The sequence below is a fragment of the Ahaetulla prasina genome, chromosome 7 (genome assembly GCF_028640845.1).
Source record: "Ahaetulla prasina isolate Xishuangbanna chromosome 7, ASM2864084v1, whole genome shotgun sequence".
NCBI classification, from domain to species: domain Eukaryota; kingdom Metazoa; phylum Chordata; class Lepidosauria; order Squamata; family Colubridae; genus Ahaetulla; species Ahaetulla prasina.
Window position 1 is genome coordinate 76,057,700 of NC_080545.1, and position 15,424 is coordinate 76,073,123.

The 15,424-nt window shown below is 37.5% G+C and overlaps 1 protein-coding gene across 13 annotated transcripts in view; it reads right to left on the reverse strand.

Annotated features, from left to right (window-relative positions):
- Window positions 1-15,424, reverse strand: part of MYBPC1 (myosin binding protein C1) — a 120,457-nt gene that overhangs the window by 55,104 nt on the left and 49,929 nt on the right. For all 13 annotated transcript variants that reach the window (XM_058189586.1, XM_058189583.1, XM_058189579.1 and 10 more), the window contains 3 exons: window positions 15,072-15,189; window positions 8,811-8,862; window positions 5,441-5,497 (listed from right to left, as the gene is read on the reverse strand). In XM_058189586.1, coding sequence (XP_058045569.1) covers window positions 5,441-5,497; window positions 8,811-8,862; window positions 15,072-15,189 — 227 coding nt within the window. The remainder of the gene's footprint in view (window positions 1-5,440; window positions 5,498-8,810; window positions 8,863-15,071; window positions 15,190-15,424) is intronic.

A 15,424-nucleotide genomic window follows, 5' to 3' on the forward strand; every position in this document is an offset into this window, starting at 1 on the left:
TATCAAGACCATTAAATTATGGTATTAACATTTATGACAGTGACTTTATTTACTGCTTATTTGTTTATTACAAGAAGAATTTGCTGAGCTTGGCTACTTGATGGAACACTGCAGTACCTTCCCAAAGGTCATATCAAAATATGATATGCACACATTCAAGAGGCATTTTTTCATTCCAGTACTTTGGCGGTGCTTTCTAGCTATGGAAGCTACCAGCCAGCCAGCCACCTCCATCAACAGGTATCAAAATAAGGATGCACACCTTTATTTTTGTAAATAATAAGATACATCCTGATTTTTAAACCTTGATAAGAAAGTGTTTTTCAGCCTCTTCATTTACTGTAAATAAAGATGGTGCTTCTATCAGGATTTGTTCGTTAGTTCAACAAAAAACATCTTGGTGAGGCCACAATTTTATTTCATAGATGAAAAGACTGCTTGGATATATAACAGAACAGATCTTTCATTTGTTTTAGACAAATCTCTAGCAAGTAATGCAGTTTTTTTCTCTCTTCCCAGAAAATACTTTATTAACCATAGTCTGATTTTTTTTAAAAAAAACAGAAGTCATTAAAATATGTGTAAAACTATTTTAGTCATTTAGATTAAAAAAACCTCAAATGTCAATAACTATTACATTCATTACAACTAAATTTCTAAACTTATTTAGAGTCTAATATTTTTTTTTTTCCAGGGAGTGATATATATATACTTAGATACATATCCAGCTGCCTTTGAAATTTAGTTGATTACATCACCACTGATAGTTTAATCTAGAATTTGGCCACTATCTGAGGCTCAGATTTCACAAAGGCATTTATGCATTTGTCTAATGATCAGGTTATTGATTGTTGACACAGATTATAATGTAATCTGATATGACACGCGCAAAGATCAGGTCTACATGTTAAGGTCCAGTTAAGCCAGGGCTATCAAACTCGCAGCCCATGGGCCGGATGCGTCACGCACTGGCCACGCCCACATCCGGTGTAGCAAAGGTGAAAAAGGTCATGATACATCATGTGATGATGCTGTGACGATATGAGTTTGCCACTAAGCTGATTGGTTGTTACTCATGCCTATGCACAGGAATATTCTCAACTAATGGTTAGTACCTGCTAGGAGTTAGATATGGAACAACTGAATTCAACGGAGGTCGGACTTAGTTCACTTGTGGCTATGTAGGGATTCTACTCCCAGTTTCTGCCACTCCTTCCCCTACATCAATCCATAAATAGATAGTCCTCAACTTATGTTTAGCATAAGTTTGACGTTATAATGACACTGAAAAAAGTGAGTTATGATCAGGTTTTGCCCTTACAACTATTACAGCATTCCCATGATCACATGATCAAAATTCAGGTGTTAGAAAAACAGCAGCACTGGACTGGAGTCATGTGATCACCTTCTCAAATGACTTTCTTTAGGCAAACTCAGTAGGGGAACCTGGGTTCAGAGATGGGTTTCAGCAGGTTCTGACCAGTTCTGAAGAACCGGTAGCAGAAATTTTAAGTATTTCGGAGAACTGGTGGTAAAAATTCTGACTGGCCCCACCCCCATCTATTCTCTGCCTCCCAAGTCCCAGCTGATCGGGAGGAAATGGGGATTTTGCAGTAACCTTCCCCTGGAGTGGGGTGGGAATGGCGATTTTACAGTATCCTTGCCCTGCCACGCCCACCAAGCCACACCCATCAATTCATGCTACGCCCACCAAGCCACACCCACAGAACCGGTAGTAAAAAAAATTGAAACCCACCACTGCCTGGATTCAATTACAAACCATGTGATTGGTTAACAATTGAATGATTTGCTTAACAACCATGGCAAAAAAAGGTTGTAAAATTGGATGCAATTTACTTAACAACTGACTTGCTTAAAAATGGCAATTCAGGTCCCAATTTTGGTTATAAGTTGAGAACTACCTGTAACTTGGCTTTTGTTCTATTGAAATCAGCAGAACTGAATTTTAAATTTTAAATTGATTCTTAATATTCCACCGCTACTGGCTTAAAATATGCAGAATGTATTGAGTGAACATTCAGAATTTTTAAACCTGTAAAAATAGCAGTTTAAAAGCCCAGTGAAATAAGTTTAGAAAATTACGAATATATTTGGCAGAAAACACTGAAGTTATAAATTGAAAAGAAGATTGCAAGCAGGGTATTGACCCTACTTTTTATTGAATCAATAAAAAACAACAGACCATGTTTAACAAAAAAATTTTTAGGAAGTGAGAATAACTGCATCATTTGCTAGAGATCTGTTAAAAAAAAATTAGGTTAATTAAGCAAAATTCAGTTACGCTTTGACTGGAAGTAAATGCCTATTTCAAAGCTCTTCTTGATTGTCAGTATCCTACCCTTGGTGACAGAAGTTTCACTTTTAATATTTAAGTGAAGTCCTCAGATTCACTTCAAAGCATGATTACTCTATCAACATAACAACACATTTCTATACATCAATACAGAGACATTTATATTCATATGCAACAAAATTAATATTATCCAAAGTAATCATTTCACACTATCACAAACTCTAATGAAAGGGTTTTCCGTGAATTAAGTTGCATCTTAGTAGGAAGCCACAAAAGTAAAGCCAAGCAAATGAAATATACATATGGGAAGAGAAAGAAAGAATGAAGACCTGGCAGGAATAAATTTAAAAAAGGTTGGTTTAACTTTTTAAATTGGAGAACAGTATCTGCTGTGATTTGGCGTCATACACTGCCTATTCCACATGTGTGTTTTTATTAAATTTTATTTAGCAGGCAGTGTTGGAATCAGTTTATGTATACAGGAACTTGTCAATTTACAACAGTTCGTTTAGTGACCAGTCAAATTTACAACGGCACTGAAAAACATGACTTATGACCATTTTTCACACTTATGACCGTTGCAGCATCTCCATGGTCATGTGATCAAAATTCAGACTTTTGGCAACTGGCTCATATTTATGATGGTTGCAATATCCTAGGTTCATGTGATCACCTATTGCGACTTTCTGACAAGAAAAGTCAATGGGGAAGCCACATTCACTTAACAGCTGTGTTACTAACTTAACAACTTCGGTGATTCACATGACAATCGTAGCAAGGAAGATCGTAAAATGGAGGAAAGCTCACTGCACAATTGTCTCATTTAGCAACAGAAGTGTTGGGCTCAGTTGTGGTCATAACTCAAGGACTACCTATAAAGTTAAGGTACTAGAACAGAAACCATCAGGCTGTTAATTCTAGTTTTGTTTTAGGTGCAAAGCCGTCTGGGTGACCTTGGGCCTGTCACTTTCTCTTAGCCCTAGGAAAGAAACAATGGCAAACGAGTCCTGAAATCTTGTCAAGAAAACTTCAGGGACTTATCCAGCCAGTCAACATGAACGTAAAGCACAAAATAAAAGAATTCAATTTATCCACCATCCTTCTCCAAGTAACCCCAATGGCTCACAATACAATAAGAACCATGGTGGCACAGTGACTAGAATGTACTATTGCAGGCTAACAGGCCCTAACTAAGGGCCGCAGTGTGGCTCAGGCTGTAAGATAGCCTGTTATTAAAACACAGCTGCCTGCAATTACTGCAGGTTCTAGTCCCACCAGGCCCAAGGTTGACTCAGCCTTCCATCCTTTATAAGGTAGGTAAAATGAGGACCCAGATTGTTGGGGGGGGCAATAAGTTGACTTTGTAAATATATACAAATAGAATGAGACTATTGCCTTACACATTGTAAGCCGCCCTGAGTCTTCGGAGAAGGGCGGGATATAAATGTAAATAAATAAATAAATAAATAAATAACTGCTCATTGCTAGGAGATTGATTGCTTTGATCTTGACTGGCTCAAGGTTGACTCAACTTTCCATCCTTCCGAGGTCAGTAAAATGAGGACCCAGATTGTTGGGGGCAATTTGCGGAGTCTGTAAACTACTTAAAGAGTGCTATAAAGCACTATGAAGCAGTATAAACTTCTAAGTGCTCTTTCTATTACTAATCCCATTAGAAAGAAAATAAAAGAAATGAAGGATCCTTGGTGCCTTTAAGCTTGGTTGTTTTCTTGTTGACTTTCATTACCCAAATTAGCTAACATCATCAATGCTAGGAAGGAGTGGAATTTGTTCTTGGTTTATTTTCTAATGGTTTGCCTTGTCAATGTTGGTAAAAATTGTCCTGGAGGTTCTTTGTTTGGGCTGTTTACTTAATTTTTGGTGTGATCTTAATGTCACAAGTATTCTCCTTTATTAATAAAATAAATATTGTGGGAAACTGTATGTGCCTCCTTCACCACGCAGATGGGTAAATTTGAAACGAGATCTCAGTCTTGAACCTTAACTATTATTGTTCTTGTAACCTAGGGTGTAGAAAATCAAAACCATATAAAGCTATAAAAACACAAACAAGTGTCTGAATACTTGTTCATATTGTTAGTCATATCTCAGGATTTTAAGTATGGCTGACAGCTTCTTGGATTATTCTAATTTTTTTAAAAAAAATGTTTCCATGTGTCTTGTTTTATAATAAAAGTAAAGGTAAAGGTTCCCCTCGCACATATGTGCTAGTCATTCCCGACTCTAGGGGTGGTGCTCATCTCCATTTCAAAGCCAAAGAGCCAGCGCTGTCCGAAGACATCTCCGTGGTCATGTGGCAAGCATGACTAAACGCCAACGGCGTACGGAACGCTGTTACCTTCCTACCAAAGGTGGTCCCTATTTTTCTACTTGCATTTTTTTAAAGTGCTTTTGAACTGCTAAGTTGGCAGAAGCTGGGACAAGTAATGGGATCGCACCCCATTACACAGCACTAGGGATTCAAACCACTGAACTGTCGACCTTTCAATCGACAAACTCAGCGTCTTAGCCACTGAGCCATCGTGTCCCTGACTGTTTTATAATAGCTTCTCCAATTCCAGAGAGATGCTTATGTTTATAGTCACACCATGAAAGCATGTACGGTTAGAATACAGTAAATCATTTTGTAGCATTCTAGCAGAAAGCAGGATAAGAAAAGTTTTCATCTGTAGCCTGTATGTTTAGAAAATGAATTTTCAAGATCAGTTTAATTTTCTTTAAAAATAAAAGTTCCATACCAGGATCATGTGTTAGAATTTCTCATCCCCATATTGGTGGGGAGGGGGGGCAAGCATGCAAGACAAAACACAAAAAACCCTCATCCAATGTTATACTTTAATTTATCTGAGATACTTCAATGTTATTATTAAAGCATAATATGGTATCAACTGTAAGAAATAGCATGATATCCTAGGATTTAACTCATTTCTTGCCAATGTGCTGATTTAAATTTAAGCATGCATTGTTCTTTTGAGAACTCAGCTTTTGTAAAATAAGAAAAAAGCTATAACATTTTTTCTGTATGTATTAACTCTACACCCTGACATTTTCTATGCACGAACGTAACCATTTTGAATAAACGTTGCTCCATTGCTTGGTTCTCACCTACGTTTCAGGAGACCACTAAAGTCAAGTTCTCCTGCATCCTCTTGTCCTTCACCACTGTTATTAATAAACAAACAAACAAAAACAAACAAACAAAAAAGATCAAGTCTTCATTTAATATGCAGAAAGTCAAACAACACATATTGCATATATCCTAGCTGCCCTACCAATGCAATATATATGCAGACACGCAAGGAAAAACTATTATGTCAACACAAACTTGTATTCTTTTTCACAGGATTTACAATTTCTGTAACAAGCACTTGTGAAACATGAACACAAAGATTTGCATTGCTCCAGGTTATACCTGTTCAGGCAAATTCTTGTAAATAGAACCATAAATTTGCCTCAATTTGTGTTATGTGTTTGTGTAACACAAACATGTTTTTAAGGTAAGTTAGCACACAGGACTTTAACAACTTCCAGTGTGCGTACCTAAAAATGCATCAATAAATAAAATAAAGGGCTTATGCTGAACTCCGCTTTAAATGTAAATCAAATACTTGCATTGTTATTTGTGCTGTACAAAACAATGCAAAACTGTATGAAATAAGTTAAGTTTCTTTTTTAGACTAGTTAGCAAGGAGAATCTGAGAATCTGAGATCCTACCTCGCATGCATAACATTTTGCATGATTGTAAAGATGGGAAGCCAGAGGGAAAGATAGTTAAAAATAGAAAAATGCATGTTTAGAACATATTGAGCATTAACACTATCACTGAAATATTTATAAATAGGGTTTTATGTATTTTGCTTCTCTAAGGATTGCCTTGGCACTGAATTCAACAGCTTGAAACCAGACTTGCCTGCTTATGCAATGATTAGGAAAATATATAAACTAGTGTATAATTTAAAAGGGGGGGGAGGGAGAGCTAGGTTGCTTGTGTGTGTGTGTGAATAGGGAATTATCTCTTCCTATTGCATGGCTACAGGAGGTGAAAAAGCCTTATGCTCTCCTCCCTTAAATATATTTATTCAGCCTATACATTGAACATTAAGAAAGCTGGATTGGAAAACGTTGAGTGTGGTTTTAAAACTAGAGGGAGAAAGATCAATAATCTGCATTTTACTAATGACACTACTCAGGTAGCTGAAAATGCAAAGGATTGGCAAGCTCTAGCAATAAAAATGAAAACATAGTAATTAAATTTAAAGAAGATCAAACTAATGACAACAGGTACAACAGCCATACTTAGAATTGACAGAGAAGATATTGAAGCAGAGATAGCTTCGGCTTTTAGGATTAAACATCAACGGTCAAAGAATAAGCAGTCAAGAAATAAACACAGGCTGGTACTTGGCAGAACAACCACGAAGACCATGGAAAAGGCATTCAAATGCCAGGATAGGTCTATGTCTACAAAGATCAGAATAATGCAGGCAGTGGTATTCCCATTGACCTTCTGTGGAAGTGAAGTTGGACTTTGAAGAAGCAGCATAGAAAAAGTGTTGACACTTTGAGATCTGGTGTTGAAGAAAACTCCTGAGAATACCATGGACAATCCAAAAACAAACAAACAAATAGATCATTTAAGGCACAAATGACCAGGTTGTTCTACTTTACATGAAGACTTAGCACTTTGGAGAAGGTGCTAATGCTGGGAAAGTGAAAGGAAAAGGAAGAGGAAAACCAATGATAAAATAGATGGGCTCAATAACAGCAGGAATGGATATATCGTTGGAAGATCTAAAGGACCAGGTTTCTCCTTGACAGATTGTCAAGGAGAAAATGTATTTATGTGGTTGCTAAAAGTCAGCATTGAATTGATGGCATATAATCAATCAGTCAGTCAATCAAGCAATCAATTATTCAATCAATCACACAGATAAAACTTTCTATTCCTTTCTACTAATGTATACATGCAACCTGCATTTATTCTGTTATCTGTTTATTTCTCTTCCACCACATCACTTCCAACATCAAACCTCAAAGTCAGCTAGCTGTACCTGACCACACTTGTAAATGGATCATAAGCTTCCTAACAAGCAGGAAGCAACAGGTAAAACTAGGCAAAATCACATCAGATACCTGTACAATTAGCACAGGAGCCCCCCAGGGCTGTATGCTCTCTCCAGTTCTCTTCTCTCTATACACCAATGACTGCATCTCAAAAGATCCCTCTGTTAAAGTACTGAAGTTTGCAGACGATACAACAGAATTGGTCTCATTTGAGACAATGATGAATCTGCATACAGATGGGAGCTTGAACTAGCCTTGTGGTGCAACCAAAACAATCTTGAACTAAACACACTCAAAACAGTAGAAATGGTGGTAGATTTTAGGAGATACCCTCCTATACTACCACCTCTTACAATACTAGACAACACAGCATCAAAAGTAGAGACCTTCAAGTTTCTAGATTCTATCATATCTCAAGACATACAATGGATACCTAACATCAAAAAAAACACAGCAAAGAATGTTCTTTCTGCGCCAACTCTGAAAGTTCAAACTGCCCAAAGAGCTGCTGATTCAGTTCTACAGAGGAATTATTGACACTGTCATCTGCACCTCTATAACTGTCTGGTTTGGCTCTGCAACCAAAACAATCTTGAACTAAACACACTCAAAACAGTAGAAATGGTGGTAGATTTTAGGAGATACCCTCCTATACTACCACCTCTTACAATACTAGACAACACAGCATCAAAAGTAGAGACCTTCAAGTTTCTAGATTCTATCATATCTCAAGACATACAATGGATACCTAACATCAAAAAAAACACAGCAAAGAATGTTCTTTCTGCGCCAACTCTGAAAGTTCAAACTGCCCAAAGAGCTGCTGATTCAGTTCTACAGAGGAATTATTGACTCTGTCATCTGCACCTCTATAACTGTCTGGTTTGGCTCTACAACCAAACAAGACAGACACAGACTTCAGTGGATAATTAGAATGCAGAAAAAACAATTGCTACCGACCTGTATACTACACAAGTCAAAAAGAAGGCTGTGAAAATATCTACAGACCCTTCACATCCTGGATATAAATTGTTTCAACTTCTACCCTCAAAATGACGCTATAGGGCACTGCACACCAGAACAACTAGACACAAGGATAGTTTTTTCCCGAATGCCATCACCCTGCTAAACAACTAATTCCCACAACACTGTCAAACTATTTACTAAGACTGTATTAGTATTCTTATTCTCATCCTTCCTATTACCTATTTCCTCCCACTTATGACTATAACCATGTTGCTTGTATTTTTGTATGTTTCCAATGTCTTTCTCCCCACTTGGAATTGAACCCAGATGGACATTTCTTCCAACAGAACCTACTTCCTGCAAAGGGTGTTCAAAGATAGTATAACTTGTGCAATGCTTCCAATACCCATTACTGAAGAAGTTTCCAAAATCACTTAAAATTACCTTCTTTTGAATGCAGACCGGATATCTATTGATGGCGCAGCAGGTCCTGTTTCTAAAAAATAAAAAAATAAAGTTTTAACTTTTGAAGTTTCTCAAGGGTTAAATCTGGGCAAAGAGTGACTTTGTGATATATGACATTTATTTGATTTAGAAAATGATATGTTCAATGTTGTGTACAGCTCAAGTAATGATGCATACACAGGTGAACAGAACCCTATTGGCAAGTGACAAAAGGATCCAACTCTCGGCAGTATTATAAACGTCTTTGCAACGTAATTCATTACTCGGAGCGGTTTAACCTAAAATGATAAATGTTAAAAATAATAAAAGAGATCCTTCATAAAATGAAATAAATTTTGCAAGCCTGAATCTGCAATATACCATAATCAAATATAATAATCAAGGAAATTATGTATGGAAGGGGGGAAGAGAGAGCAAGTCAGAGAAAGAGAGGATAAATAAGAATGAGTATCAGTGTGATCCACTGATTAAAGTGTGAGACTATGAGTAGAGAGACACAGGTTGTAGTCTTTCAGTAGGCATAGAAGCCATCCAGGTGATTTGGGGTCAATTATTCTCTTATAAAGGGACGCCATGGCTCAGTGGCTAAGATGCTGAGCTTGGCGATCAGAAAGGTTGGCAGTTCAGTGGTTCGAATCCCTAGCGCCGCATAACAGAGTGAGCTCCCATTACTTGCCCCATCTTCTGCCGACCTAGCAGTTCAAAAGCACGTAAAAATGCAAGTAGAAAATTAGGGACCACGTTGGTGGGAAGGTAACAGTGTTCCATGTGCCTTTGGCATTTAGTCATGCTGGCCACATGACTATGGAATTGTCATCAGACAGCGCTGGCTCTTCGGCTTAGAAACGGAGATGAGCACCGCCCCCTAGAGTCAGGAACAACTAGCACCTTTACCTTTACCTGTTCTCTCTCTAGAAGCCCTAGAATGGGAAGTTAAAAAAAAACACTACTAGCCTGCACTGCAGTTGCGTGCTAGAATATAACCAATAACTTTCGATAAAGAATTTCATCTTGAAGTGATTTGGTTTGTGTTTACATATATAGGTAGTCCTTGGCTTACGACCACAACTGAGCCCAAAATATCTGTTGTTAAGTGAGAAATCTATTAAGAGAGTTTTGCTCCGTTTTATGGGCTTTCTTGCCTCAGTTGTTAAGTGAATCACTGCGGTTGATAAGTTAGTAACCCGGTTGTTAAGTGAATCTGGCTTCCCTGTTGACATTGCTTGTCAAAAGGTCGCAAAAGGGGATCACATGACCCTAGGACACAGCAACGGTCATAAATATGAACCAGCTGCCAAGCATCTGAATTTTGATCACATGATCATGGGGATGCCACAAAGGTTGCAACTGTGAAAAATGGTCGTAAGTCCCCTTTTTCAGAAGAAAAGGAGAAAGGATAGAAATATAAGACAAGCAAAGAAAGCAAAGAATTTAAAAAAGAAAAGAAAAGAAAAGGAGAGAATTGAAATAAATTATGGGTGGAAATACTAATGAGATATGAAATATATAAATATTGAGATTCTTTGAAATGATGAAAATGCTTGAAGGTTATTATGTTTTTATTAAGAATAATGTATAAGCTAATTTGAAAAAAAGAAATAAGAGTTTTGCTTGAGCTTTTATTTTCTTTATCGGATTATGGATAATAATTTAAAAATTGTCATTGAAATGTAAAGATATGATTGATGTTGATGTTATGTAGAAGATTGAAAAACTGAAATTAATAAATGGGTTAATAATAAAGGTTTAACATAAACGGGAATAGAAAAAAAAAGAGGGATAAATTTGATTAAAGATTAAAATTGGGGGTGGAGGGTAAGATTGGATTTTTAAGAGAAATGCAAATAGGGAAATAAAAAAAAGAAAAAAAATATATTGATGAAAGCATATAAGAAGTGTTGGAAATGTAAATATGTACCTGACTGATATTTTGTTCAGAAAAGATACATTGTATGTTGTTGTTTGTAATAAAAAATAACAAAAAAGGTCCCCTTTTTCAGTACTGTTTTAACTTTGAACGGTCACTAAATGAACTGTTGTAAATTGAGGACTATCTGTACATGTAATCCTCAACAGTTCATTTAGTGACCGTTCAAAGTTACAAAAAAAGGAACATAACAATTTTTGACACAACCGTTGAAGCATCCCCATGATCAAAATACAGATGGCTGTCAACTGACTCATATTTATGACGGTTGCAGTGTTCCGGGTCATGTGATCCTCTTTTGTGACCTTCTGACAAGAAAAGTCAATGGGGAAGCCAGATTCAACCATGTTACTGACTTAACTGCAATGATTCACTTAACAATGCTGGCAAACAAGGTTGTAAAATGGGGCAAAATTTGCTTAACAATTGTTTCACTTAGGAACATAAATTTTGGGCCCAATTGTGGTTGTAAGTTGAGTTCTACCTGTATATTTTACAAACAGTTGCAGTTGTTTTCCAAAGATGATGAATTTTTAGATAACCAGAAACAAAGTAAAATGATATAAAAGTAGAAGGGATAGAACCCAACATTGTACAAGCAGACTTTCATGAACACTTTTTCTCTTCATTTCCCCCCATCTGGAGGCCCTTTTAAATCTGTTCTAGAAGGCAGGAGAATCCCTTGGAACATATTCTGAAAAGTGCCTAGAGAATTATGGGAGAAATGGATATTTCCCATTCTACTCTCCAACAAAAATTGGTTCCACCAATAAAAGCATATCATGGATTCCATATCCATTATAATGATTTTATTTAATTAATTAAATACATTACAGCAAAAACAACAGTGAGCTAAAAATAGAGCTTATACAATCTGAAAATCTAAAATAAATCCTAAGTGTTCCTATAAACTGGGCATCCCTTAAATTCTTCATACTAATGGAAAAAATGACTTTAGAAGTCAGCAAAATATCTGACTAAATTGATAAACTCAGAGATCAGTTTCACCTTGTGTTTGATTAGACGCATAATTAGACAAAGCAATTTACCCCACAGAAAACTTACGTCTGCCAAGAGGTTGGTTACTTGCCAGTCTGCTTCTAAATTGAGCCAGAGGTTGTGGTTTGTCCGGTTAGCTGTCTATCAGCTGCTGGACATTTCATTAATGTGCCCTGATGCCTTGGCAGATTAATGAAGATTCTGACTTTGGTAATCTGGTAGACTTGTGTTGCTAGGGTAAACATGTCTGTGGGTTTGCTGCCAAACTACTGGAACTCTTGGATATTTGGAAGGCTTGCCTAGATGTTATTGACAGCCATATGGTCTGCAAAAATCCAGGAGTTGTGGCATTCTGAGGGTCTAAATCAGGGGTATCAAGCTGGTGGCCCATGGGCTGAATGCACCACGTGCAAGCCACGCCCACCCCAGTTCCACGAAGGGAAAAACGACACGATACGTCACGTGATAGCAACATGACTCCACAAGCTTGACACCCATGATCTAAATCCTTTGATCTTGGATGGACTCAATTTAATCCATAAATAAATTATTTGCTGCAAATTTCCATAGGCCATTTTTTTTATCCCTTCAAGTCAGTGTTGGTAATTCCTGGTAACTGCTAGAAAAATCCCTGTAGTTTTCTTGGCAAGATTTCAGAAGAGGTTTGCCATTGCCTTTTTCTGAGGGCTGAGAAAGAGTAATTGGCCCAAAGTCACTCAGTTGGCTCCATGTCCAAAGTGTCCCAATGTCTAACGACACCAACCTGGTTTTCTCATAGGGCCACTAAAACAGATTTAAACATGCTAGACAAGTATTAGGTTCTGACCTTCCATTTATGCTTAATCTTAAAATTGGGAGTTGAGCCTTAAAAGTATACCCTAAGAAGGGTTTTCATCATTGTTTGTAAACTTCATTGAACTGGGATACCAAACTGATGGCAAGGCTGCTGCTCTGCTCCTTGGCTGCCATCAAATAATTCTGAGATAAAGAGACAATGTAAAATTGTTTACTGCCTGAGGGAATTCAAAGATGCCCCTTTCTCCAATTCTCATTTCATTTCTAAAAGATAGAACTGACACTTTCTGTTGAATACTCAATAAGGGAGTGAAGCTGAAGAAATAGGCTTCACTCAGATCAGCCGTTAAGGCGGGAAAAATAGTTCAAGCCAATTGGCTAAGCTGTCTGACAGCCCCTATAAAAGGGCAAGCTGTCAGATAGAGAGCTGCTGGGTTTTGCTTGTTAATAAAGAGTTGAAGTCGAAGATCTGACTCTGTCTCTTCAATCACCAACTATTTAACACTTTCTTTGCGCAGGGAGTTTCACCAAATGACTTTGGCAAAGACAGTTCTATCATCCAACACCTATTATCCCATTTTCCAACATCTGCTGTTTGGGAAAAAAACAGTTCTCCCTCCTACAAAAATGTAGAATAGGATGTGTTAATATAGACATCTCTGAGGTGTTTTGATGGTTCTAAATCACCATGATTTCATCATGCAATAATGAGTAGAATTCTGCTTACATGTCTGTGTAAGCTCTTCTTTTTCGCAAACAAATCTATACCTATGCTAAAATAATTCAAAACCTGATGGCCTTTTATTTCATCCTTTTGTCTACAAAGATAGGAAAAGTTTGGTTTCAACAGGGTTTAAGACTTAATGTCCTTTCTTTTGGGGTTTCGTTATGATTTACTAATGGGGAAAGCTTTTGCTCAAGTCGAGATGAAAGGTGTTTTTGACATTCCCAAAGGATAAATTTATAGTCTTGAGCAGTCAGCTCTGGTATCCACCGTGTACTTTGTCCAAATATAAACTGAATACTTCAGCAAGCTTCAGAAATAATTACTTCAAGGATATAGCATGAGCTCACCAGCTCAAAGATATTCTGAATCCTTTCTCCCACCAACTGTGAATTAAAGCGAGTGTTTTAAAAGACGATGGAGATAAATAGGTCTTTCCATGGATATTAGCCAAAATGTTACATGAAACTTTCACATTCAGGAGCAGGAGCAGTTAGCTACTCAGTACCAGTTGTTGGGATGCAACAGTAGTAGTAGAGGAGAGCAATGGATTCTGTCCAAGTCTGTCCTGTAGACTTTCAGAAGTTCCTCCTTGTAAGTTTCCTGGATGTTTCAGTTAGACCCATGATCAAATTCATGGGTCTTGTATAGTGAAAATTCTTCGTCAGAAATCTTCGATATCCTAGGACCCAAAGCCTAGGTCTGTGATGGCAAACCTTTGACATTCTTGTGTGCTGGCCTGCATGCTGGAAGTGGCACACAAAACCATCCTGTGAGGTATGCGCAGCCCCGCTGGCCTTTGCGCGCGCAGGAGCGGTGATACCCGGAAGAGCGGCGGTCCATCACGCATGCGCGAGCCAGCACCCAAACACCCAGATACCGGCCTGGAAACACACCTGACAAACAGCTAGCCCTCGCACATGCACGAACATCAACCCGGAAGTTCGGGTGCCGGCCTACACAAGTGTGCTGGAACGGCAGTCTTCCAGGTTCCGCCACTTCTGTGCGCACAACAGCCAGCTGACTGGTTCACATGTGATCACAGGAATGCAGAAGAGGAGCCAACGAGGCCACACATTCTTCATGGGATGGTTTCACGTGCCGCTTCCAGCACACATGCCATAGGTTCCCCAAAACTGGCCTAGGTTATGAGCTAAATGCCAAATTGTCACAATACATTGATACCATTCTTATTTCCAGATACGATTGACATTTCTTTGAAATGGGGACAGAGGTGCAAAACTCTACGGATGTAGTACTCCCTCACTGGGTCTAACAAATGACATTCTGTCTCATTCTTGATGCTTTTATCTCCTATTAGTCTTTTGATCTCTTCTTTTTTTTTGTCTTTCTGAGTTTAGTTTCCTCAACCCCACTTCATAGTGCCAAATCAAAAACCCCTTTTAAAGTAGATTTCAACTCCAGCTCTAACAAATTGTTCAGGATGGCACACTCTTGCTCATTATCTCTGAATGGTGCTAAAAATACAGAAGGATAATTTTAAAACATGGAAGAAAATGCTTAGCCTGGAGGCCATTTAAAATTTAAGTAAATATAAAGTGGCCTTTCCAAGCCTGGGATAGATTTCATCTTCTATTATAATCCCACTTGCCCACAGAGTTAATCTATTTTGTCTGTGGAATTACAGGAGTTGAAAACTAACATGGCATAGAGAAATAAATTCAGGGTTAGTTTTGGGAAAAGAAGATTTTATTTTAATATATGACACATATTCACCATTTTAAAATATTTATATTTTAAATATTTATATTTTAAATATAAAAACGATTCTTACCATGGACTTCCAGATCAAAAGAACAGCTATCAACTTTATCCTTATACGTTACTTCACATCTATAATTTCCTGCATAATTTTCCTTAGCTTTGATTATCTGCATCTCAAATGTATACATCTGAAACCCAAAGATATAATGCAATTATTCATATAAAATCGCAAGAATAATTGGAAACTAAACACACCTACTTGTGATCAACTTGTATTATGACACAATGAAATGGATTGATTTTTTTTGCTTCTTTTCTTAGTTCTTAGTTCTGTTATTTTGCCATACTAATCTGTTAATAATTGATTTCCAAAACCACATCTTGACCTTCTTCTCACCATCCAGAAGATGACAACTGTTTTGG